Source organism: Typopeltis vanoorti, chromosome 21 (genome assembly GCF_054136105.1).
Source record: "Typopeltis vanoorti isolate ZY-2024b chromosome 21, IOZ_Tvanoo_1.0, whole genome shotgun sequence".
Lineage (NCBI taxonomy): Eukaryota > Metazoa > Arthropoda > Arachnida > Uropygi > Thelyphonidae > Typopeltis > Typopeltis vanoorti.
This window is the reverse complement of record NC_143569.1, coordinates 14,518,264-14,546,235: the sequence shown is the minus strand read 5'-3', so window position 1 is coordinate 14,546,235 and position 27,972 is coordinate 14,518,264. Positions and strand designations below refer to the sequence as shown.

The 27,972-nt window shown below is 35.3% G+C and overlaps 1 protein-coding gene across 1 annotated transcript in view; it reads right to left on the bottom strand.

Moving 5' to 3' along the window:
- Positions 1–333: 333 nt before the first annotated feature.
- The window catches only part of LOC150094636 (oxysterol-binding protein-related protein 1-like), a 714,206-nt gene continuing 686,567 nt past the window's right edge, over positions 334–27,972 (bottom strand). Inside the window, exons 25-26 of the mRNA XM_090411347.1 lie at positions 21,463–21,553; positions 334–1,540 (exon numbers count right to left, since the gene is read on the bottom strand). Of these exons, the coding sequence (XP_090267473.1) occupies positions 1,438–1,540; positions 21,463–21,553 (194 nt within the window). The 3' untranslated portion in view covers positions 334–1,437. The remainder of the gene's footprint in view (positions 1,541–21,462; positions 21,554–27,972) is intronic.

The following is a 27,972-nucleotide window of genomic DNA, read 5'->3' as shown; positions in this document are numbered from 1 at the left end:
AAGATTTAAAGTAAGGAATATAACACTGGGAAGGATTTGACAGGAAACATCAGTAAATGCAGAATGATTTGAATAGGTTGGAACTGTGAGACATCTGAAAATGGCTGTCAGTTCAATGTTAGTAAATGTAAAGTTATGCACTTGAATGTGATAAGATATTCAATGTCATATTATATTGGTGAGATTGTGCTAGAAGAAATTGGTGGCAGCCACTCATGATTGTAAAATAAAATTATTCAAATTTGACACTGAAAATAAACAAAATGAGGTTGTCTTAGAATTAAATACCAATAAAATGTTCACAAATGTGGAAGTTTAATTTAAATCAACATCAAAAGATTTCAAAACTTTATTCAGTTGGAACAGGTTTGCAATTATACAAGCAATTAACCATTTGTTGCTTTTTGAGATTATATATATGTTTTGAATCGGGCACTTATTTAATCTAATGAAAGGCTTACAAAAAAAAAATTGCATTTAAAGATCTAGATTTTTTTTTTAATAAAGCATATATTAATACCATCTGTAAGCCAATAACTATATATGTAACATATACACTTAAGAGTAGGTTCATGAGTATATAAGTGAAAATTGAATTCTACTGAAATGGCCAGAAGGCTTTCAAATAAAGAAAATGACCAGTTGAAAATTTCCAACTGAACAAAGTATAATCATCCTCTATTTATATAAAACATTATTTACACATATATCTGACTTGTGTAAGTTTTGTTTGTCACCTTTGGAGTTAAGAGAACCTTTCAAATTTAGTCCTCCATCATCTATGTTAAATTCAAATACATGAGCAACACTTACATTTTTACATAAAATGTTACTTTAATATTTTGTTTTCTAAAAACAAAAAGTATAAGCCAGGTTTTTCTTCAAGTCTATACAGTTCATTATTTCAAATTACATGCCAACTACTGAGGTGGCTCAATGTAGGGAGGATGCAGATTATCTTCATTACCATGACATCTCGAGTAGAATAAAATGCACATCGTTAAAATTTTTCATGACATGTATCAAAATGTTAGAAAAAAACATAGTTACAAAATATTATAGCTGATTTTCTCCATTTAATATCGTCATCACATACTGAAGATATTTAGTTACTATTGTTGTATTGCATAATTTAAATAACTCAAAAAAAAACATTCTGATATTAAGGCTTTACGAGTACAATAAAAACAGTGGTCTCATGGAATTTTCCCTTTCAAATAACTTACTGATATACACTAAAGAATAAGAAAGATAAATGTTAGACATATGTACAAGTAATTTACAGAATTATAGACCTTGGCATTTAATAGTATTCTTATTTACAGACTATTTCTGACTAGTGACAGGACTGCAGTCTGATTCTGATCATAAGGACTGGGCCCTGAGAACTAGCTTCTTACAGTAGTAAAAAAAAAAGTTTTCCTAATTATATGATTGTCAGAAAATATCAGGACAACTTGTATAATCACGTTCCCAGTAATTTCCAGTGAAAGTCCAAACTTCCTCTCTTTTAAATGGATGAGGTTTCAATTCAAACCACCTATAATGAATAAACATAGCATATTAGTTAAATGAAGAAAAAAACATTGATACATTTTAACTGATACTGAGAATAAATTAACCTTGGAGAAGGTACAGAGGCAGGTAATCAAAATGATATCAGGACTCTACGTTAGTTATGAGGTTATTAGTAATAGTGCTGATATTTTGGCTGTTCAAAAGAATGTGAATAAGCTGGAAAAATAATGGAGATGTCATTGTAATGAAGTTAAATATGGATGCTGAGAACCTGTAATTATAAAACTTTTCAACTGAATGAGTTAACTTTGGTCCAATGGAGGAGTGATACTTAAAAGTATTAATGCCCACCCAATTTTTTTTATAATACGTCCCAATAGTTTTTCACGTTTTGACATCTTATTGGCTGCTGCATAGCAACTCCCATATCTCCTAGTTTTGGGAGTGAAGTTTCTGCTAGAAAAAGTAGAAGGCCTCTTCCACACATAATTAGCAGGACAAATATCCATGCAACTAGTGGGATCTGAATCCACACCCACTATCCACTTAGGCTGGTGTAAGTCGATACAAGTTCCATAAAGCGATTAGTGGTGCTGCATTTGTGTTTTCTTAAAGTTAAAAAGATTGTTTAGAAATTTATTTTATTACAGTCTGCAGCTACTTCTTACCAGCTGATAAAATCTACTCACCACATGTGAATGGGCAGGCTCCACTGGCAAGTACTGTTTCCATAAAAGCATAACTTTCCTGATTAGAGGAAATGCCTCTGGACTGAGACAAACCTTTAAGCCTCTAATAAGCAAGATGTTGCTTCAGTGAGTTATAGAACAGACCTGCTCTGGAATTTGTATTCCTCTCTCTTTTCCTACATGCCCAACTTAGCAGTGAGAACCAAAAGCACCTCCATTCAAGGATAAAGCAGTGCCATAGGACAGTGCACAGGAATAAACTTGGTGGTAATGCACAAGGAACCTTTCCAGTTAGTGCATGATCCAGCTTTCATGTTGCACCTAATGAAATAATTTACAGCCCAAAGAGAAATAATTAAACAACAGGTTTAATCGATTTCAATATTTCATCTTAGCCACAGAAACATAATCAGGAATACAATATTAAAATTGTAATTTTTTTTATTCTATCTCATTTCTTCCACAAGAAACAATAAGTGGAAGAAATGAGATAGAATAGTAAAGACTAAAGTCATGTGAGGAGCATCCTCTATAGATGCTGTTGGCTAGCCTTAGAGGTGGGGTGGGAGGCCTAAGAATTAAAGTTTAATATAACCATAAGGTTGGTTTTTTAAGTCTGCTGCAGATTCTTTCAAATTGGCATGAAGCATGGTGGTTTCTTCCATCTGGTTTGCTAGACCTATTTGACCCAAATTCATCTCATCTCATCTTCCTTATACCCTCTTTTACCTTGCGGTGTCGAGGGTCCATTGATCATCGAACCTCACTCCGTTTACAGGATAAGGTGGTCAGTCTTATGCCCCGGTGTATCCTATGGCCTGTAGTGTTGAGTTCTCAAGGCCAGTTTGCCTGCTTTGCGGGGGAAAAAACCCTGCTGTCCACGCCCAAGACTGGCTAACTTGGCTATGGCTGAGGAAGATTCTTCAGCTCCTCATGTCACCGACGGAAATCGAACCTAGGACACTCCTTCCCCAGGCTAACCGCACGGACCAAAATTTGGGAAACTAATTCTTAGGCCTCCCGCTCGACAAAAATAAGGATAGCCAACAGCATAGAGGATGCCCCTCATCGAACTTTAGTTTTTATTTATTCTATCTCATTTCTTCCACTTACTGTTTCCTGTGTATGTTATTACAATTTTAACATTGTATTCCTGAAGTTTCTGTGACTGAGACGAAATATTGAAATCGATTAAACCTGTTATTTAATTTCTCTTTGTGCTGTAAATTATTCCATTAAGTGCAACATGAGGGGTGCTTAAAGGTCAAAGCTGTATAACTGAGAGGAGAACCTCTACATAGCCTTTAAAGGAATGCAGAGAACCGACCAGGGCTTCTGACCTAATGTCCAATCCTCACCTTCTCGTGGTGCACCCTGTTGGGTATCTACTTGGATACTGAACGAACGAGGATGGGCTGGCAATTTGTGATTTAGCCGACCAAATTGTATTCTTATTGGTTAAACCAAAATATAGAATGATGGTACAACATGACAAAATTTCATGGCGACTGGGGCGTCGCCCGGTTAAACAAGACCCCCGTTGTTTTCGCCAGGGAACCAGGGCGAACAGCGAAAAGTCAGCTACTGGAACAAATCTGAAAACAAACCCCAACTCAACATCATCAGAGTTAAAGATCGGTACTATCAACATAAGAAGCCTGAATGGCAAAGAAATGGAGCTAGCTGAGGAATTCGATAAGTACCAGATCGACATAATAGGGGTGACTTAAACAAAAAAGACAAAAACTGGTGAGATCTTTCTGAGCAATAAATACAAAATGTTATATTCAGGCAATGACAATCAAGGAAAAGAAAGAGTAGCCATAGTATTCAACACAAAATACGAGGCTAATCTTCTTGAATGGCAGTCAGTCTCAAGTAGAGTAATGTGGGCAAATATGAGAATGGGGAACTGGACAATGAGACTTATTTGTGCCTATGGTGCCACAGAAGGTTCTACTAAGCTAGAAGTGGAGGAATTTTTTGATGCTTTAGAAAAAGCAACTGACACAATGAAAAAGGAAAAGTTGGTCCTTGTTGGGGATCTAAATAGCAGAGTAGGAAATGATTGTGAGACGTACAAAAATATTTTGGGAAAATTTGGAGAAAAGAACAAAGCTAATAATAATGGCAAATATCTGTCGGATTTCTGCTCAGGACATGGACTGGTTATTACTAACACCATGTTCCAACATAAAAATGTGCACAAATTCACATGGAGAGAAGAGGCAAGAAATAAGAAAAGTCTCATTGACAGTGATGTTTTCTCCCTGGTGGAGGACACCAGAGTGTACAGAGGATTTGAAATCGGAAGTGATCACTATTTAGTCTTGAGCAGGATAAAATTGAATTTCATATTGAAAAGAATAACATGTAAGAAAGTTTTAAAGCGAATAAAAGTTGAGCAGCTCTCAGATGTGAACTGTAGACTAAAATATAGAAAGATTATTGAAAAAAAAAAATGAAAGAGTGTGAGAACAGGAATCAAACCTTAGAGATTCAGTGGCAAACTCTGAAGAAAACATTGATTGATTCTGCCAGACAGGCATGTGGTGAGGTTGTCTGCAAGGATAAAAAAATCAGAACTCCCTGGTGGACACAGGCAATTAAAGAGGCAGTGAAGGAAAAGAAGAAAGCATATCAAAAGTACCTGTCAAATAACTCAGCTTGTGCTTTTAGAGAATACAGAGACAAATGCAATAATGCTAAACACTGTGTAAAACTAGCTAAACAAAAGTCATGGGAGGACTTTGGCAAGAATATAGAAAATAAATATCAAGAAGGTGGCAAAATATTCTGGAGGTTGTTGAAGAAGCTTAAGAATGGAGGAAAGAGTGCTATAAAAGGAATTAGAGATGATAAAGGTGACATGAAAACGGGAGAAAAAAATATCCTTGAGGTATGGAGTAATTACTTTGAAAAACTGCTAAATGAAACAAGCAGTGGTGACAGCACTGTGGTAAAAAGCACTGACCAGGCATGCATATCTATACTTGAAGTAGAAAAAGCCATCAAAGGCTTGAAATGTGGAAAGGCAGCAGGAGTAAATGATATTCGACCAGAAATGCTATAGTATGGTGGTATAAAAGTCTTACAGTGGCTGCACTGCATAGTTCAGGAAGCCTGGACAGAGGGACGAATTCCCGATGATTGGAGTAGAGCTCTCATAGTACCCATATCTAAAAAGGGAAATAAAACTGAATGTGAGAATTACAGAGGTATTTCCCTACTGAGTGTTCCTGGCAAGATCTATGCAAGTATAATTGAGAAACGGTTGAGAAGAATTGTGGAAGAAAAGCTGGGTGAAGAACAAGCTGGATTCAGGCCAAATAGAGGTTGTCAGGATCAGATCTTCATTTTGCGAGAAATAGTCGAGAAAGCATGGGAATATAACAAAGATCTGTATTTAAGTTTTGTCGATTTGGAAAAGGCATATGACAAGGTGCCAAGAGAGAAACTATTTAATACGCTGCAGTTATATGGTTTCAATGGGGCATTATATCAAGCAATACTTTGTCTTTATTTGAGTTGTAAGTCAGCAGTTAGAAGTACAGGAAGATAGTTTAATGTTAAATCTGGTGTGAGACAAGGATGTACATTATCCCCTCTGTTATTCATTATCTATATGGATCACATTATGAAGGAAAGTGGTATTAAACTTGATATCAAAATTGGAGATGTTAATGTCAGCTCTTTGCTTTATGCGGATGATGTTATGCTTCTAAATAAATCTGCTACAAGTCTGCAAGATTCTCTGACTAAATTGAATAGCTGTTGTAATAGATATGGTATGAAGGTCAGCAATAAAAAGACAAAGACAATGAAAATAGGCAGAATCATTGAAAATGTCAACCGTGTTGTGAATGGAGAACCGGTGGAACAAGTAAAGCATTTCAGCTACTTAGGCACGATTTTTAGTGAAGATGGTAAATTTAATATGGAAATAAACAACAGAATCAGCAAAGCTGGTATGGTGGGAAGTCAACTGAATAAAGTCATATGGAATAAGAGAGAAATTAGTCAGAACACTAAATTAGCTGTATACAAGACAGTGTTCAAACCAGTTTTAACTTATCGATCTGAGAGTCCTGGGAAAGATTATAGGCGTAAACAGATGGCATCAATGGCAATATCATATTAAAAACGAGGATATTAGGAAAGAACTTGACATTGTCAGCATCCAGGAATGCCTTAGCAGAGCTAATCTCAGGTGGTATGGTCACTTAAATAGAACGGAAGAAAAAAGATTAGCAAAATAAGTGTTCTCTGCCAGATTGGCAGGAAAAAGACCCAAGGGAAGACCAAGATATAGGTAGATTGATATGGTACAAAGTGCCTTAGACGATAGAAATATAAGATCCGGTTATGTTGGAGTCTTGACAAGTAATAGACTGATTTGGAGGAAAATTGTAGATAGGAAGTTAGTAATGATGTAAATTTTTCATGTAGTACTATCATATCCTGTACACCCCTTGAGGGTACATGGCAGGAATTTGATGATGATGAGTGCAACATGAATGTAAACCAGCAATTAAGTCTAAATACTTGTTTTCATGATCCAGTTTATTCAACCAGGAGAGAGAGAACATTACATATCTTTCAAATTCACAATCAGAATTACAACAAAAAATAAAGCCTAATTAAAAACTTAAAACATCCTCTCCGCCACCTAAGCACCAGCATATACTATGTGCATTATCACTTACCTCAAATTAAAAAAATATTTTTCACTTCAACTGACCAATCTATGCTCTCTTTCACATTACATGATCAAACAGCTGATGTCAATGAAAGCCAAATCAACAATATTGTTTTTCTAATAATCTCTAACTTAAAATGTTTGTTTCACTTGTTGTCTTTCTGAATTTCTATCTCCGAAGCTTGATATTCTGTACTCCACATAACCAAATGGTACAGTAAGGTCTACTTTACCACACCAACACCAATAATTAAGCTCAAGGAGAGAATTGATTAGCAAATGAACTAATGTAAATCATCCACAGTTACCCACTAGACAATTCTCATTGCTTCCCAAATATTTGATCTTGTAAACCTTCAGACTATAACGTTATCAAGAATTATTTTTTTTTTTTACTGATACCATACTGTCTTTTTGGCCTATACAGGCAGTCCAAGACTTAGGTAAATTATCCTGAAAGGGCTGCAAGAACAAAATCAGTTATTCAAATTTTATTTACCATGCCTATGCTACTTGCACACCACCTAATAGTGGTCATCTGCAAATTAGACAGCCCACGCAATACATACATGCACCTTCCGTGATGCTACTGAACACAGGCATATGCTTTCATAATATTTAGTGTTTGTGTGTGCCAGTGTAGAGTATAATCATGACTAGGTAAAGGAAGAGAAGTAGAAAAAGTGAACTCATGCATAAATGCAACAAAGTTGACAATGAAATGAAAAAAATTACTTGGTACTTATCCGATAATTATATTTTTTTAAAAAAATCCAGTACCAGGTACATAATGTGTCCTGCTACATATTTAGAAGTTTCTGAAGTTCATTTTTGTGTCACAGCATATGTTATGTCTTTACCACAAGTCTCCTTTTTAACGTACGCACACATCACTCTTGTACATGATGCTATTGTGACAAAAATTTCTGTATAATACCAGTAAAAATGTAACATCAAAATATGAAAGTGTACAACATAACTGAAGGATGGGTACTAATGCCTCATTGTCTTAAAAGTACAAAGAGAAATCATTATCATCAAATTCCTGCCATGTACCCTCAAGGGGTGTACAGGATATGATAGTACTACATGAAAAATTTACATCATTACTAACTTCCTATCTACAATTTTCCTCCAAATCAGCCTGTTACTTGTCAAGACTCCAACATTACCAGATCTTATATTTCTATCGTCTAAGGCACTTTGTACCGTATCAATCCACCTATATCTTGGATTTCCTCTGGGTTCTTTTTCTGCCAACTTGGCAGAGAACACTTGTTTTGTTAATCTTTCCTCGCCCATTTTTTAAGTGACCATACCACCCGAGATTAACTCTGCTAACGCATTCCTGGAATGTTGACAATGTCAAGTTCGTTCCTAATATTCTCGTTTTTAATACGATATTGCCATTGATGCCATCTGTTCACGCCCCTAATCTTTCTCAGGACTCTCATATCTGCAGTCTCTAGTCTTTGGTCAAGTGTTTTACTTCTGACCCAGCTCTCAGATCCATAAGTTAAAACTGGTTTGAACACTGTTTTGTATATAGCTAATTTAGTGTTCAGACTAATTTCTCTCTTATTCCATATGAATTTATTTAATTGACTTCCTACCATACCAGCTTTGTTGATTCTGTTGTCTATTTCCATATTTAATTTACCATCTTCACTAAAAATCATGCCTAAGTAGCTGAAATGTTTTACTTGTTCCACAGGTTCTCCATTCACAACACAGTTGATATTTTCATTGTCTTTGTCTTTTTATTGCTGACCTTCATACCATAACTATTACAACAGTTATTCAATTTAGTCAGGGACTCTTGCAAACTTGTAGCAGATTTATTTAGAAGTATAACATCGTCCACATAAAGCAAAGAGCTGACATTAACATCTCCAATTCTGATATCATGTTTAATACCACTTTCCTTCATAATGTGATCCATATAGATAATTCTTGTCTCAAACCAGATTTAACATTAAACCATCTTCCTGTACTTCCTTCAATTCTAACTGCTGACTTGCAACTCAAATTAAGTATTGCTTGATATAATGCCCCATTGACACCATATAACTGTAGCATATTGAATAGCTTCTCTCTTGGCACCTTGTCATATGCCTTTTCCAAATCGACAAAACTTAAATACAGGTCGTTGTTATATTCCCATGATTTCTCCACTATTTGTCGTAAAGTGAAGATCTGATCCTGATAGCCTCCATATGACCTGAATCCGCTTCACCAAGCTTTTCTCAAGTATACTTGCATATATCTTACCAGGAACACTCAATAGGGATATACCTCTGTAATTCTCACATTGTTTTATTTTCCTTTTTATATATAGGTACTATGAGAGCTCTACTCCAATCATTGGGAATTCGTCCCTCTGTCCAGGCATTCTGAACTATGCAGTGCAGTGTTGGATCGTACTTGTTCTTAATCTATACTTTGGATCCGACATGATTACAATTACGATGTTCTTAACTAATTGATAAGTTGTGAGTTGATTTCTAATTCAAATATAGAGAAAATTTATATTTAAAGACTGCGCCACTCTATATCTGAATTAGTTCAAGAATTGAAGAAAAATCAACCTTCAACTATTTTTCCTTAAAATATATACTGGCCGAGTATATTTGACTTACTTAATTTAGCCGCTTTGGTTCGAATATTTTATGAATGGTGCAGTAAAAGAGATTCAGGCAAAATACAACTTTAGATAAACAAAAAAAAAGATTTAATTTTAAAATCACAAATTTTACACTTAAGTTTAAATCAGTAATTAAGATACCACAAACATTTTAACTCCTGAGGTAAATTCAATCATTGAACTCATATAATGGTAAATCTGTTGTCTCTATAATACAGTCTTCTCACAGTTCCTTAAGTTTCAAATACAACAAAAATTGCAGTAATACCTCTTCACAAGCAAACACTTTCAAATATATACTTTAGCTAACTTCCTCAATAGTTACTGTTAATATAAGGAAATTCTAGGATGAAACTCACACGCTTCTCTGTATAGAAATATTAATGGTTGGAATAATCTTACCGATAATCTTCTATCTTCATCTACTTATACATATACACTTTTTATAACTGTAAACACTTTAAATAGTAAACGGCACTCATTAAAATAATTCTTCTAAGCGATAACTGAATTAATCATCCGTCACAATACACATAAACAAACGTTGTTGCATAAAGTACTACTGATCACTCATGAAATAAGGCAATACACAATAATTCCTTAACTTTAGGTTTTATATGCACAGTTGTTCATTCCTCTGGCATTCGATTAATTGTTTAGGCACTATAATTCTAAGCACAGCTAACGGTAAACTTCAATTTTACTGCCTCTTCTATTCTAGTAACTCCGTGCTTTATTTCAAGTTTCTGTGTGTCCTTGACAGGTCGGCCCTGAAATTAAATCTCAACTCAAATATCGCTAGTCTATTTAGTAGTCACTCAGCTGTCTTCCGTAGCTATAATTGTTATTCTACAATTTATTAGCTAACCGCCTCTCGACTAGTAGACTTTATTAGCTGCTTGAGTGACTTGCCGACTCGCTATTATTGCACTGTGATTCCCGAATGCTCCGATTCCAACCTAATGCCAATCTCTCGCTTATAAATCTCTAATTCTATAATTTCAGCGTGCATTGCTTTTTATATCCATTCTTCCCACCTAAATTGTTCTCGTGATTTCTTTAACTAAAAACTCTTTTCAATAAGCTTTCTCCTCACGTGGTGTTCCAAAAACATGCTGCTTACTTACATGCGTCTCCATGACAACATAACAAAACATAACGTTAAACTTCTACAAATAGGAATAAATAAAGAATATTTACATTTCAATTAATGCACAGTTAAATTATCAAATACAAGTTCTTATAATAACATAGTAATAAATAAAATAGCTTAATAATATTTTAATACAGTCTTATTACTATTAACACATATCTTTGATTAAATAATTAGATATTAGATAAAATTAAAGGTAGTTATATGAATATTAATTTATATACAAGTGATTTACATTAGATAATATTTACAAGTCTAGCCTATGTGATGGAAGATCATGTTGGATTCTGAAGCAAATAATAATTACTTTAATCTCTACATAATCAGAATCCAACAGCAGCCACTGTAAGACTTTTATACCACCATACTTCAGCATTTCTGGTCGTATATCATCTACTCCTGCTGCCTTTCCACATTTCAAGCCTTTGATGGCTTTTTCTACTTCAAGTATGGGTATGTATTCCTGACTGCATGCCTGGTCAGTGTTTTTTATCACTGTGCTGTCATCACTGCTTGTTTCATTTAGCAAATTTTCAAAGTAAGTACTCCATGCTTCAAGGATATCGTTTTCTCCTGTTTTCATTTCACCTTTATCATCTCTAACTCCTTTTACAGCACTCTTTCCTCCATTCCTAAGCTTCTTCAACAACCTCCAGAATATTTTGCCACCTTCTTGATATTTATTTTCTATGTTCTTGCCAAAGTCCTCCCATTATGCTTTTAGCCTGTTATTGAGAACTTTATGAAGAGAGGAAAGATTTGACTTCAGTGATCTCTTGATAAGTTATACAGAAGGCTGAATAGCTAAATGAAACTTTTTTTCTATTTTCTCATTTTTATATTACTTTACATTAATGATTACATATCCATCCATCAGTGGCTTTAACAGGTACTTAAGCACCCATAATCTTCCAAGTACCCTTGGATTTTTTAACCGTAACATGAGGATAAGGCCCTATGCCTCCAAGTATTCTTAAGTTGCATGTTCTACTGGCTGCTTTGCCTGTTCTGAGGGAAGAAAAACCCGAGTTTCCAGGAGGGAGAAAACTCCCCATCTCCACATGAGACCGGCTAACTTATCTTTAGTCGAAAGAGACCAGATAAAGGTTCCTCACATCATGGATGGGAATTGAACCCAGGTCTTTCCTACCAAAGGACTTCGTCTATACCGATTGAGATATGGAGGCTCTTAATAATTACATACTGAAATCTAATTAGTATGTCATTCTGTGAATGAAACTAACAAAAATAATCTTTTAAAACAGGTTAATGTACTGTAAACAAGTAAGCAATAGGATGTAATTAAAAGGTGAAGGAGGTTAAATCTGAGCTATGCAAAGAGTTTGGAACACAACTTTTAGGTAAGTCAGGGACCCTCTGTAAGATAATCCATCAAGTGGGATTATCTTCATGATTTTCTACTCTTCTCTGAAATGTTCAGTTAGTTTCCACTCTCCTATTATACTCTGACCCAATAATAGAAAGTTATTATTAACACCCCAACTGGCCATGATGTCTATAGACGTTCAGCAAAATCTGGATATGATTCTGTAACACGTATTGGATAACATGGATAAGAAGTGCAATTTGGTCTCGCTATTTCATCCACCACAGCTGATAGAGGTTAACAGGAATCATTCTTTATAGGCAAATCACATCATGCTATACCATGAATGCCCTCTCTGGTCTTATATAAAGAATCCTGAATATTTCAATACGCCAAGCCTCCTGTTCTTCATATCCCACCTAAAATTAAGTACTGAATTTTATTGCCAAGCCAATCTCATCTCTGTCATCTTTCATTCTAAATCTATGCTACGGCATGAAATCAAATACCAAGACTGCTTCAAGAAAAGAATCACTGCTTTGCCATTTGTCCTCACTTTAGTTTGCTCAAAAATAACCGAGGTTATCAACCATCAACTATCTCACTAGCACCTGTCACTTTTGATCCATGGCAGACAATACACATCATTCACTTCTAGACAAACCATGGAATAAAAGGTCTGGAGAAGTTTGCATAGTCGCTTTGCCAATGACAAGGCATTTGGAAGTAGGGTTCCTTTGAAATGTCAATTAGAGGATTACTGATAGAAGCACCATTTTATACTCTACTCTACTCTTCACTCTTTGTAATTTAGCAGTCAGTTTCTTCTCTAGTTGGTCACTATATTATGAAGGATAGCTTCATAATATAGTGTCATCAAATGCCAATGGATATTTGATGACAGTATATTCCATTCCTTCTATTCACTTGACAAGCCTTGTGGTACTCAAACATTCCAAGTTCAAGAGCTTTCCATATCTAACGTATTAATGTCTGCTACTTAAACAGTCTCCTTCCTTCCTTCTCACAGCTGTTAAGTTTCCGAACTTTTATAGGTAGGACTGTTATTTCCTCAAACAGATGAGGAAATAGCATGAAAATAGAAAACGACTACTATTCAGGCAATATGGACAAATTGCCATCTTCTGACCTCTTCAAAATCACTTTTAAAGTAGTTGATTATTTGTTTGCAACTATTGTGAGCTGTAGCATAGTCATCTGTAATAAATTTAGTGTCATACATTGTTCATCTTTTGGAAAACCAAGAATGAATGCAAGAGTTTAAAGCAAACAGTACACAACATGCAAGGATAGATTGGCACGCAGACTGATATAATCAGAGTACAGTTGACCCTTGAACAATGCGGGAGTTAGGGGAGTTGACCTCCCACGTTGTTTGAAAATCTGCACATAACTTTTGACTCCTCAAACACTTAACTACAAATAACCTACTGTTGATTGGAAGCTTTACCGATAGCATAAACAGTTGATTAACACGTTTTGTACGGTATGTATGTATATACTATATTCTTACAATAAAGTAAGCTAGAGAAAAGAAAATGTTATTAAAGAAAATCATAAGAAAGAGAAAATACTTTTACAGAAATGTACTGTATTTATCAATACTGTAAGTTTACGTCTTCTGTGTACAAGATGAATTGCATGTCTGTCAGGACCTACATCAATATTGTCTTATATGATACAAAACACTGTAGATGTTATACGTGTTACTAACACTAGACATCGAAAATGAAAAGATAATGTGAAAAAGAAATTATTCATATTTATTTACAGGTGTATAACAATTCATGCATTGATAATGAAGAAGCAGCAATACGATTGTTTTATGTTAGCCTAGTACAATCGATACAATTTCTTTATAGTAGCCTAACCTATATGCTAAAAATTGCATGAATGAAAAAAAACCTGTGTATATAGTCTTTGGGGAAGACAGAGTGAGAAAGGCTGTTTCAGAGAATACAGGGGAAGTGATTGCATCACTTCCCCTTACCATACAAAACACATCACTCTTCCTTCCCTTCTGACATACTTTCTAGTGTCCAGAGCCCTGAAGGTCCTCAATTAACTAATGCCTTAAATTCTTGATTGGAATTTCTGTTCATTTGGAACCCTTGTATGCATGTGGACATGGCTAGATCAACATCCCTGCCTGCTTGATTAGGGAAACTGGACATCTCCAAGGAAGCTGGTCTCACTATTTGGGAATTCTGACTGCAGAAAATCAAGCTTTAGGGCACAGAAAATGAAGGAATTTTGAGCCAAATCAAATAGGGGATATTTAAGATTGTTGGCTATGATGATGCACAAGCATCTTGTGGTCGAAAGAATTGTGAGAGGCATAGTTTGGGCAACTAAGGTCCTGTTAGGAATAAAAATTCTGGTTTTGATGACTGTAGGTGAGATGCATATTGTTTAAATTGCTGTTAAGGCAGCCAATGTTGGTTAAGTGGATTTTTTTAAGGGGGATGGATTTTTATTTTTCTAGGAATTGTTTTTGCAGGTTTTTTTTTTTTTTTTTTTTTTTTTTTTTTTTGTGATCCACAGTATAATTGTAATTCAATAAATTGTCTTTCACTGTATACAAGGCAGAGAGTTAAATAAAAAGCAGGGCATGCAATGGGAGGTGAAAGACTTGCAGACATATTTTATATTGCCTGCATAGAGGGAATCCAGTTTCCTAACCATGTGTGAGCTCAAGAGTTCCCACTACATATTTGGACTACCTCCAGGAATAAACTGGGAGCAGGATTTATCACAAACTGATTGGATATCTCCAGATTCAGATTTGTTACCACCAGGTTCAGTGCTGTGTACTAACTAGTGGCCAGCTTATGGGTGCACAGACAATTCATTGCACGAACTATTGATCATGGAAAAAATTTGCTGAAAATTGAAATGATATTGAATTACTACTGATATATGTAACGTAAATGCAATGCAAAATAAATTTCACAAAATATAATTTTATTATGTATCTATGTATTAGTCTGCGTGGTTAGCTGAATGGATATGTGCTTCATAACCATTTGCCTGGGGAAGGAGTGTCCTGGGTTTGATTCCTATCGCTGACCTGAGGAGCTTAGGATCTTTCTCAGACATAGCCAAGTTAGCTGGTCTTGCAGGGTTTTTCTCCCCAGTTTATCCAAGGTTTTTTCCTGCTGTAAGCAGGCAAACCAGCCTTGAGAACATAATGGCTCTATAAACATACACTGGGAGGCATAGGGCTAACCACCTTATCCTCGTATAACGGTTGCAGTTATAAGAAATAGAAACCCTCGACCCCGTGAAGGTAAAAAGAGAAAGATTAAGAAGATCTGTGTATTATTTATTTAGATTTTCATAATATTTTAATTCTTATACAGTGAAAGTAATATTTTATTGATTGGTGAGTTTCCAAATTCCTGTTTCATCTTAAAAAGGTATAAATATTCTTTCTTACTTTGATACTACAAGTTCTGTTGATGGAATATTAATATTTACAAAACTGGAATAAGGTGGTTTAAGAAGATAGGGCACCATATTTAAGAATATTTATTCTGTGAACCGTTCACTGTTTTTCTGTGCACTCAGACACCCATCCAGATGCGACCACACAGTATATTCATGTTTTATCTGAACTAATTCAGAAGATGAGGTGTTTCAGTTACTGAATACACGTGTATTTTGAAAATGATTCCACTTTTTCTAGATAGGAAAGATATGTTGTACACTGTTATCATTAACAGAGCTAGTTTAAGATCGTAGGTGTACTTTTGAGTAGTTATATTAAAGAAAATAATAAAATTATGTAAATGCTATCATAATGATGTAAATCAGCATTAGCTAAATTGCCATCTGCGGCTGCAATATTAGTCTTTACCTTTTCCTCCAATGCTAGTATTTTCAGATGAAGAAATTCATCTTTCACCTAATAACAATTACAAACATCCTATTGTGAGTTTCGAATCTACAGCTCATTGGTGGGAGAGGGTAAGCTATCTAATCAGTTGTTCATCATCAATTTGTAAATAGGGAAAACGAACTAAATAAATAGGAATAAGAAAAATTATTATATGTAGCTTTCCAGGCATCACTGTTTTGAGCTAGTTGAGTTATTTCTCATGGAGAAAGGATATCTGTGCTGATAAGGTGGTTAAATATACTGCCAGAATTGTTTAGTTGGTCTTCCTCTCCTTCTTTGTCCATTTGAGGGGATGTCAAATTATGGAGAAGGAGGATGTCTCAGTTGATGTCCAAGCCAATCAAGTTGACGTCTGCGTTGGGTTTCAATCAAGGGTTTGCCTCTTCTAAAATAGTGGAATTACCAATATGATTCTTCCAAGAGTAACTGATTAACAGTCTTAAGCAGGTTGTATTAAAGCTATTAATGGTTTTTATTGCTTTTTGGGTGGAAATGTTCTATGTTTCTCCACGATATAAGAAGGTTGATGGCCTGAGAGGTTGCTTTGTAAAGCCTAATTTTTGTTTCCTTAAATTTTTTTAAGATAATGAGGAGTGATTTCAACATATTTCTTAGATTCCTATGTTGATTGAGAGCTTTATGTTTTCTTAATAATATGTCATTTACAATATTATCTATTTGAGCTGAAGTCTTCTACTTTTTCTAAAGGTTGGTTGTGTTCTGTAATGATGAAACATTGTACAATATTTGTGAGTATTTTAGTTTTATTTCATTTCACTGTCAATCCAAATAATATTACAATTATTTGGCACAAACTATGCAGCTTGGCATAGTTTGTGAAAGTGTTGTTGTGCCTTGACTAAAGCTGAGTCTATTAATACTATATCGTCTACATAGCTGAGGTTGTAACGACATGATATTTCTGATTACAGTTTACTTTTGAATGGTTCACAAGAGAATTAATTAATTACATATTTCACTTTGGGAACATCCACCTATATATAATTTTTTCGGTAAAAAAGATTAAATATAAAATTTCTTAGTATCATAAAATACTAGTATTGGAGGAAAGGGTAAAGACTAGTGTTGAAGCAGCAGATTTATTTATACTGATTTACATTATTATGATAGCAATTACGTAATTTTATTATCATTCTCTTTAATATAATTACTCAAAATTGCACCTATGATCTTAAACTAGTTCTGCAAACAATAGCAGTGTGCAAGACATCTTTACTATGTAGGAAAACTGCAGTGATTTTCAAAATATCAATAACTGAAACACGTCACCTTCTGAATTAGTTCAGATAAAAAGTATATCACACCTGGATTGATGTCTAAATGTGCAGAACAGTAAAATAGTGAACAGTTAGAAGAATAAATATTCTTAAATATTGTGCCCTTTCTCCTTAACTATTCTCAAATATTTTCTTCTCCCTAATAACTATTCTAACTATTAATAGAATAGCTAATAGGAATAATAGAAACATGTAAATAGTTAACTATAAATATTAGTTGGATATAACTATTATCCCTAAATATTCTTAAATATGGTGCTCTTTCTCCCTAGCTATCCTATCCCAGTTTTGTAACAATTAATGCTCCATCTACAGAGCATGTAGTAAAAAAGAATATTAATAACTTTATATGGAATAAAATATTCCACAACGCTAAGTATAATTGAAATAATACATAAAATATTTCTTTTATTATTATTATTTTTTTTTTCATATATAGGAATGACATGAAATAGGATTTCAAATTTTCTTGCAAAGAATTTTTTCATGATGAATTGCCTGGACACGCAGCTTATATAGGGAAAGCACCTGTGCAGGGTTTCCCAAACTGTGTTCTGCAGAGAGTGAATAAGTGTTCCATGAAAAATTATTACAATTAATATGAGCCTGGAATGGTTTTAAATGCTGCGACAAGTTCAAACATGTTTGAAATCAAGAGCTCCTCACTCTGCATATGGATTGTGCTATTAAAATCAGCGTGCACTGGTCTTGACTCAGCCACTGGCTGACAGCCGCCCGCGGTTGTTGACACCTCTGAGTGCAAGTGAAGTATGGAGGTATCTGTTCTAGGAAACGTGCAGTCATAAGCAAGATCAATGCGATGTGGCCTGTAGTGTGCGCTTAGCTTTACATTGAATGAGAATGATGACACTCGACTAACCAAGATGTTCCATTAAAATTTCAGGATTTGTGAAGTGTTCCATAGTAGGAAAAGTTTGGGAAATGCTGTACTAGGCAATGAAAGGCATTTACCACCTAAAGGAAGATTTTTGAGTTTTTCCACTCTACAAAATGCAGAAAGCATGCAATTAATAACAGACATAATATAATGGTCTCTCTCTCTCTGTTAGAGAGATTTACTATAGAAATTTATTATAACTTGGAACACTTAATGGGGAGAAAATACTGAGGAGCACAAGTTTACCTGTTCTTGAAATTCAAGATTTGAAACTTTGCTTCTTATTTGATTTGGCTGCTTCTAAAAGCTGCCTGTTTTGTTTCACTCTCACAAAATAGTCCTTGCAAGTATCCGTAACATTTTTTGAAATGATGATTTCACTTGTTATCAGGTCAGCTGAGTACTTGTTTCTTGAGTCTGTCCCTTTCTACCAAGGCATTACTAATAGGAATGCTTAAAACAAACCATATGAGCTTAGACCTAAGGTCTCACTTGCTGTGTAGTCCACTTTAGTGGTATTTATTTTGTCACAACTCGAGCAGAATTCCTCGTATAACTCATCCAGGCTAATGTGAGATTCTAGATTAAGTCCCTTTGAGATGCTTGAGAGACAATTCACTTTGGAGATTTAAACTCTTCAGCAGACTAAAAAGATTGTTTTCTGTGAAGTCAAATGATTTCTCCAGATGGCTTAAAGTTCTCTCATAGAAGTTAAGAAAGTCTGACTTGCACTGGTTGCTTTCTCGAGGGATCATGGCTTCTAATACCTCTTCAGTGGCATTTCCAAAGAACCTGTCCTCTTGTCTTTTAAGAAGTTTTTTTGTAAAACACTGACTACTTCAAATGCACTGAAATCTTCTTTTTATAGGAGTTTAATACATTCTTCAAAAATGGTTGAACCATTTGAAAAAAATAAAAAGTAGAGTTTGGCTTGCTGGATGACCTTCTTGTCATCAAATATTTTCCTCAGAAAAACAGGACATTCTTCAATGCTTTTAAAGTAGTTCTCAATAGCATCCCAGTTAAGTAAAAGTCTATCAGTTGCAGGTTTCAAGGAAAGCCATCTAGTACAAACATGCCTCAGAACCTCTTGCCATTTTAAATCAGCAAACTCAAAATAACTCTCTCTGCAACTCTTCTCTCCTTTTGGCAGAACAAGAAAAGTGATTGTAAACTTTGAGAACAACTGTTTCTATATCTATATTTAGTGCATCACATGCTTGCTTACACATGTTATGTATGATGTGGGCTGAACAATTGGCTTTTATTTTGTTATTTGCCTTAGATAATAACCGATACACGGAATGTTTCTTCCCAAAATTAACATTGGCATTGTTTGTGCTGTAGCTTGTGACATTGTCTAGGCTCAGGGAATGCTCTTGAAGCCTACTTTTGATATTTAAAAATAAAACTGAATCTGAAGTCTCTTCTGGATCCTCATAAAAATCAAGAACCTTACATTCAATGCCCTTTTCAGCTGTGAAATATCTTACACACAGAGGCCACAGCTTTCTGTTTCTTCTGTTACTTGCATCAGTAGCTACAGAAAAGTAACCTACTTTTTTTTAGATCTCTGGTAACTTCGGAGACTGATTCAGGGGCCATTACATTGTAGACAAGCATTTCAGCCTTTGTCCTACCACATTGAACCTTTAAAGCAATTTCAGAGTCATTAAATATAACAGCACACATTTTATTGGCACAATCCATACTTGAATATAATAAATTATGCTTCACTGTGTGATAAACCAAACCTAATTCTGCGGCTGTTACTGATTTTCTTTCCGTTTCGAATGATATGAAAAAACTTTCTAATTTCATTCCCTGTTTGCTACTGTTCTCTTTCTTTGTGTGGATATCACTATTTGAATGCCTTTTTAACATCATTTTCTCTGCCATGTGCAATACTGAATTCACGGAAGCAAATATTACAGAATGCTTTAAAAGAGTTTGTTCCACATGGCTTCAACCATGGATATTTCCCTTCCCAAACACTTCTGTACACACATAAATGCTTCATTTTTTTTGCTTTTCTTCTCTTTTTCACTGTCACTTGAGGAACTAGACATGAAACTAATGTGTGCAATACTCCAGTTCACTAATGTTGTGCGGAAAGCAATTCTGAAAAAAAGAAAGAAAAATAATAGTAGTATCTCACAAAGCTTAAGAACATGCTATCATCGATCATAACTTACTTACCTCCTCCTCTGAAAAAAAATGCTACAACTTCTCCTTTAAACAATGAAAATTCAAGTCAAACGCGACGTAAAAAACAACCAACTCGTAGCGTTCATTCGTTGACGTTGAGCCAAGTCATATGAATCATATGACAAATGTATCCAGATTCTAGAAGGCTATGATACATTATCATAGCCTTCTAGAATTCTGCTGCCAACATAACATACAATAATTATGGTGATAAATCATATAAACACATTACGTAAGCCATGAACGTACTTATTTCATATTGCAAGCAAAGATTATAAGTTAATCGAATCACAACGAGCATTACAATCTACGGGAATGTACGTCATTTGAGCAGAATTTGACCAATGAGACCCCACCCCCAAAACACATATTTTTTCATGGATACAAATATCGCTAATGCTCACTAAGAATTTCTTTCGCATATTTTATAAGTCTTTGGGATAATTTGGTGTCTCGCCACATGTTGTCCCGCTTAGGTGTAATTCGGGACACTGAAAATTTTCTTAAAGTTCGGGATGTCACGCCTAATTCGGGACAGGTGGCAACCCTATTTCTACCTGCCAAAATGATCAACTCTCACTTTTCTGCATCTCAAAAGCCTCACCAAGATCATTAATCTTTGCACCTGGGAAGCATAATTTTATCCCACTCACGAAGAAGAAGAAAGGTAAAATTTTTTTTACCTTTCTTCTTCTTTCTCTTCCTTCACCCCTTCTTTTCTCAGCAATGATAAGCACTAGCACTTGTCATTAATTTTTGAAACTCTTTCATTACAAATAATTTTTATTCTCCACATCATCCATGCTTTCATTCTATCCTACACTACCATCCCTCCCTTTATCCTCTCATACCTTCTCGAATTTCTCTCAAGTCTCTTCCATTCTTTTTTTTTGACACTAGCACTCAGATGTTTTTGCACCTCTTGCATTACAAATAATACTTCATCCTATTAAAGCACTATTATCCCTCCTTCCCTTATTCTCTCACCCCATTTAAGGATGAATGATAACTGGATGCATGGACAAATTTCAAACATCATAAAGTTCTCTATGATCTGCTATACATCTGGAATATATTATACTGTAATTTTAAACATTACAACATACTTTGGATTCCACACTTCATTTCTCTTTTTCCTCATCTTGCGAATAGCTCTCTGTTTTTCTTCCAGTCTATTTTTTTCAGTTGCTGCACCATCTAAAATTATAAAAATATGCATAATCAAGATTTAGTAAAAAATATTTACTTACTGAATAAGATATAGCTGTATTAATCAGAAAAAACATGTAGTCTCAGGAGAATGAGGCTACTTCATTAATAAATGATCCTTTGAAAAAAAAAACAAGATAGTAGCACGTATATAGTATCTTTGTGGACATGTTTAACAGTAAAAATTTGTTGAAAGTTTACTTGGTTATAAATTTAATTAAAGATGCCAAGAAATCACATTCTTGACTAATCCTTTATCCAAGCATAAGCAAAGTTGGCACGTGAAGTTTCTTCATGACTAGGCTACTTGTATGTAGAGGCTAATGACCTGCAAAATACACATCCTTTCAGGTATGTATAATGCAATGCATTATGGGAAGGGTTTCTACCCAGACTGGTTTTGAACTTTATTAAGGTCTCATCAGTTGGAACTAGATCCAGAAGGGATACTAAGGTTTAAGTAATGCAGAAGAATGGAAATACATGACTTCTGCAACCTTAGTATCCCTTCTGAAGAAACTTCATGCACAACGATTGCTTATACTTTTACTTATGATTAATCAAGAATATAATTTCTTGGCATCTTTAACAGTAAAATTTTGTTAAATCACTAATATATCACTTAACTAGCATGTTAACACAGTATGATGTAATAAAGGTAGAATATTTTTTTCTCTGTGTAACTCAGAAAGTACACACATGCGTGCATACATGCATGCACCAAGGATATGTATGTATCAATGTATATTTCTTTCAGCCAGGAGATGATATTTATTGCAAAATTTATTGTAAAAGGAAAGATGTAAGTAAATGCAATATTACTATTAATATTTCCCCTCATCATTTACTGACTGTATAATATAATTATGTCATCACATTATTAATTACAGAATAACACCATTAAGCTTGAGCTGCAAAAAAAGAAACAACTATGGAGGGAATTTAAGGAGAAAGGTGACTGGCAAGCACATGAATGGAATAAAGCACAGGCCAGAAGGGTAACGAGTGTGGTAAGAAAAGCAAAAAAGGATTACGAAAGAACATTGGCCATGCAGGCTAAAGAGAATCCTAAACAGTTTTTTCGATATGTTGCAAGTAAAAGGAAAAATGTATATGGCACAATGATTTTAAAGAATGCCGATGGTAGGGAGGTAACTGATTCAGTTACCTCCCTACCATCGGCATTCTTTATCCAAGTTGAGTTATATATAATATATAGTTGAGTTACTGAGTGAGCACTTTGCAAGAATATATCATTCATTTCTGCAATGTGGCGACATTGCAGAAATGAATGAACCAGTAGATTATACTGGACTTGTGGTGAATGAAGTGGAGGTGAGTAGTCTATTGCATAACCTCAATGTCAATACATCTGTGGGATTGGATGGTATACCAGCTTGTGTCGTATGAGAAGCAGCTAAAGAATTGTCAGTACCGTTGACCATTTTGTTTAATTTGAGCCGGGTCTGGGTTAGTCCCGAGGGGGTGGAAAGAGGGGAAAATAGTTCCACTGCATAAAGGTCGGTCCAAGCCTGCTGTTGTAAATTACTGACCGATTAGCATATCAGGAATCGTTGTCAAGGTCTTAGAGAAGTTAGTCAAGAAAAGAATACAGGATTGGATAGATGAAAATGGGATATTGTATGGGGGACAACATGGTTTTGTGAAGGGTAGATCATGCCTCAGTAACTTGCTCACGTTTTATAACACAGTGACGGCTGAACTGGATAAGGGTAATGGGTTTACAGTGATTCTACTGGACCTTGCCAAGGCCTTTGACAGGATACCACATGGAACATTAATCAGTAAACTGGAGCAGATGGGGATGGATATAGGGTTGGTGAGATGGATAGGAGGGTGGTTGATAGAGAGATACCAGAGAGTGGTTTATTCAGGAGTTGAGTCTAAAAGATGGCTTGTGACTAGTGATGTGCCACGGGGCTCTGTTCTTGGACCATTACTATTCAATTTGTTCATCAATGATATAGGAAAGGATCTGAGAGGAAGTGTTCACATGTTTGCTGATGATGCAAAGTTGGGTAGAGCAATTGTGAGTGCACAGGATGTCAAAATGTTACAGAATGATTTGGATAGTTTGGAGGACTGGGCTAGGAAAAATGGATGTCAATTTAATGTGGTGCAAAGTGTAAGGTCGGGCACTTTGGGGTGAAAAGAACAGCAGCAGTATATCGCATTGGTGGAACCGTACTCCAAGAGATTGATGAGGCCAGGGATTTGGGAATGTTGGTGGATAGGGAGTTGAAGTTTAAGGGGAACATTGCAAAAGTGGCTAAATCAGCTCATCAAATCACTTGGTTACTGAAGAATACTTTGACAAGCAGAGACAAGCAAGTTATTGTTCCTCTGTATTGAGCCTTGATAAGACCCCATCTTGACTACTGTGCCTGGATCTGAGTGCCAGGGTTTCTTCTTGATGGGGAGAGGTGAAGAGGAACCAGAGGCGAGTGACCAAGATGATAGCAGGTCTGTAGAATGAACCTTATGAGAATAGGTTGAAGATTTGTGGGTTGCTGAAATTGGTTGATAGGCAGAAAAGGGGTGATATGATTGAGACATTCAAATTACTGAAGTGTTTCTATAAGATTAATCCAGAAGATATTTTTGAAAATAGGACTGGTGGTGGGAGGACTAGGGGCCATGCATGGAGGCTGGGTAAGAATGTGGTTAACAAGGGTGTTGGAGCTAGGTTTTTTACTTGGAGAGTGATGAATGAGTGGAATAAGCTGCCAGAGTCTGTTGTGGGTGCTACGACCGTGAATGAGTTCAAGGCAAGGTATGACAGATACTGTGTGAATGTCGAATAGTTGTTCTTGACATGATGTTAGGGCCTCCCTCGATGAATCTGTCGACTCCTTGGAGTTGCCAGGGATAATAATAATATAATTATTTTATAATCACAATTTATATCTTTCAAATTCCAATAACTGTTTTCAGGAGAGGATGATTTTCTTCTGAGGAACTTTTACAGAAAGAATTACAATATTAAGTTTACTTTCTTATCAAATGGCTTATATGGATTACTTCATCAAAAAATCATTTAACAATTACAGAATCTATGTCTCTTTGACCCCCAGAAGAAATAACTTGCATTTCTACCCCTTATGTGCAGGACATTTCTGAATGAACAAAAATTTTAAAAGCACTGATCATTTTTGTTGCCTTTCACTCCATCAGAGAAATAAGGCTGTGGGCATCTCAAATAACTGCATACATAATATTTTACATGTGAGAAAACTATCTGCAAGATGGGTGCAGCGTTTGCTCATGCTGGATAAAAAGCGTCAACATGTGAACTGTTGCAAGGACAGCTTGAAGTTGTTTCAACGGAATCCAGAGGAATTTTTTCATCGTTTCGCAACAGTGGACGAAACATGGATTCATTACTACCAGCCTGAGACCAAGGAACAGGTCAAAACAATGGGTTGCAAGCAGGGGAATCTGCACCAAAGAAAAGGAAAACTGTTCCTTCAACAGGAAAGGTTATGGCCACCATCTTCTGGGATGCTCATGGCATAATCTTCATAGATTTCTTGGAGAAGGGCAAAACAATTACCAGAGTGTAGTATGCATCTTTGCTGGATCATTTAAATAATGAAATAAAGGAAAAACACACTTGGCAAAAAAGAAGATTTCTCTTTCACTCTTCTGCAATTGTGACTGCAAAATTGTTCAATTTACGCTATGAAGTCCTTTTGGCCCCCCCAATTCTCCAGATTTGGCTCCCTCAGACTACTATCTGTTTCCAAACATGAAAAAATGGCTGGGAAAAGAGATTTTCATCGAACAATGAGGTGATTGCCGAAACAACTGACTATTTTGAAGAGTTGGACAAATCATACTATATGGACAGGATCAAAAAACTCGAGCATCACTGGACTAAGTGTATTGACCTCAAAGTAGACTATGTTGAAAAATAAAGGTTTGTCCCTAAAAATATTATGTTTTCTTCATTTTGCACTGACTTATCGAACAACCCCTCGTACTATTATGGACAAATTGGAAGATCATAAAATAATTCATTTGCTGAGTGTATACTATGATTTTGATGATGATGATGAGTTTCCCCCCCCTTTATTTTTAATGACATAAACAACTAAATTGGTACTTCAGGATTTTTCATCCCACAACACAAGTAAATCAGCCAGAAAACACGTGCCATTGTGTAGTGGATGGTAGATTATATTATGTAGAGTGGTGGCAGAAAGCCACCACTCTACATATCTGAGTCCTTATAAGTGTTTTATATTAAGAATAAATGAAATAAATGCTCTAAATGAATATAATAATTAAAAGCCACATCCAGCAGCAAAAGCTCTGAAATTTTTGTATTGCATAACAAATTTCTGCATAACTGGCCTAAACATTTTTAATGTTTAAGCCAGTTATAATTTACATTTAATGAAGAGTGGTTAAGAAGAAGGCTATAATGGCAATCATTTGGATGCACAGGCTGTGTAGAAGGAATGGATGCAAGTTTTTGAAAATGTGTGGAGTGAGTTTGAGAGAATATTGGATTTGTATAAGAGGGACGACCTACACCTGAATGTGTTTGGTATCAGGAATCTTGAATAACAAATAACTGGTATGAGACTAGTCTTGTAAAAATTAATATTCTGTCAACAGAACCTGTAGGTATCTAAGTAAGAAAGAATATTTATATTTATGACTTAAGACAAAACAGAAATTAGGAAACTCACCGATCATTAACATATTACTTTCACTTTATAAGAATAAAAATATTATGAAAATCTAAATAAATAATTCATAAATATATAAAAAACTATATTTTGTGAAATATATCTTTACTGCATTTAATTTTCATATATGGGTATCAAGTACAATATCATTTCAATTATCTAGATAATAACATTTTCAACGAATTTTTTCCACGATGACTTTTTCCCACAATGAATTTTGGCTCTCTCTCTCTCTCTCTCTCACACACACACACACACACACACACACACACACACACACACACACACACACACACACACACACACACACACACACACAGCAACTTTCACAGTCAGGAAGGCAAAGTCTGACTGTCACCTCCTCGTGGTGCCCTCTGAATAATCTAATGACAGAGGTATTTCTTTTTACCCAACATGGAGAAAAATTTTAGTGATTATAACTATGCTACCTTCATACAGAGCAGCCTCTGTGACTCTTGATTTGGAAATGTCAGAGTTGAGAAATGAGCAAACCATTTCACCCATTACAAGAAATATTTATATCATCCAATGTAATTTAAATGGTATTAAATATTATTAAAATATAAGCAAACTAAAGATGAATATTAGCAAGGACCATCAAATATCAAAACAGACTTGACAGCAGAAAAACACTGCATTTTCCCCAAAATATAAAAACAAATATTTTGGGATCCATTTACAATCTCTGAATTGAAAGATGCCTTGAAGAGACTAGATATAAATAAATCATGTGGACTGGATAACATACATGAAATTATGATTGAACGTCTTCCTCCCCTAGCCCTAGATCAGCTACTTCACAATTTTAAAGCCTAGCAAACTTCAAGGCCAACCAGTTACTACCTAATTTTACTGACTTCAATTCCAGCCAAATTGATGGAAAAAGTGATACTTCAATGTCTGAATTACTATCTAAACAAAAATAGTATCCTACCATTTTCAGGCTGCCTTTAGAAGAAATTACTTTACAACTGATCAACTTTTCTACTTAAACCAGCCAATTCAAGATAACTTCCAGATCAAACCTATCAAATCCATCATTGCATCTTTTATAGATTTTAGCAATGCCTTTGACAAGATGTGGAGGCAGAAGCTCTTTTCGAAGCTTCGCCCTATTGGAATATGGCAAACTGGATTTATGACTTTCTAAGAAATAGAACAATTTCAGTTAGAATAAATAATACTTGGGGGGGGGGGTGTTTAAGGGTCAAAGCTATATAATTAAGAGGAGACCTCCACATAGCCTTCAAAGGAATGTAGAGAACCGACCAGGGCTTCTGACCTAATGTCCAATCCTCGCCTTCTTGTGTGGCACCCTGTTAGGTATCTACCTAGATACTGAACGGACGAAGATGTGCTGACAATTTGGGATTTAGTCAACTAAATTGTATTCTTAGTGGCCGGGGCGTCACCTGGTTAAACAAGGCCCCCGTTGTTTTCACCAGGGAACCAGGACAAACAGCGAACAGTCAGCTACTGGAACAAACCCTAAAATTTACCACAACTCAACATTACCAGAGTTCAAGATCAGTACTATCAACATAAGAAGCCTGAATGGTAAAGAAATAGCACTAGCTGAGGAATTGGATAAGTACCAGATTGACATAATAGAGGTGACTGAAACAAAAACTGGTGAGATCTTTCTGAGCAATAAATACAAAATGTTAT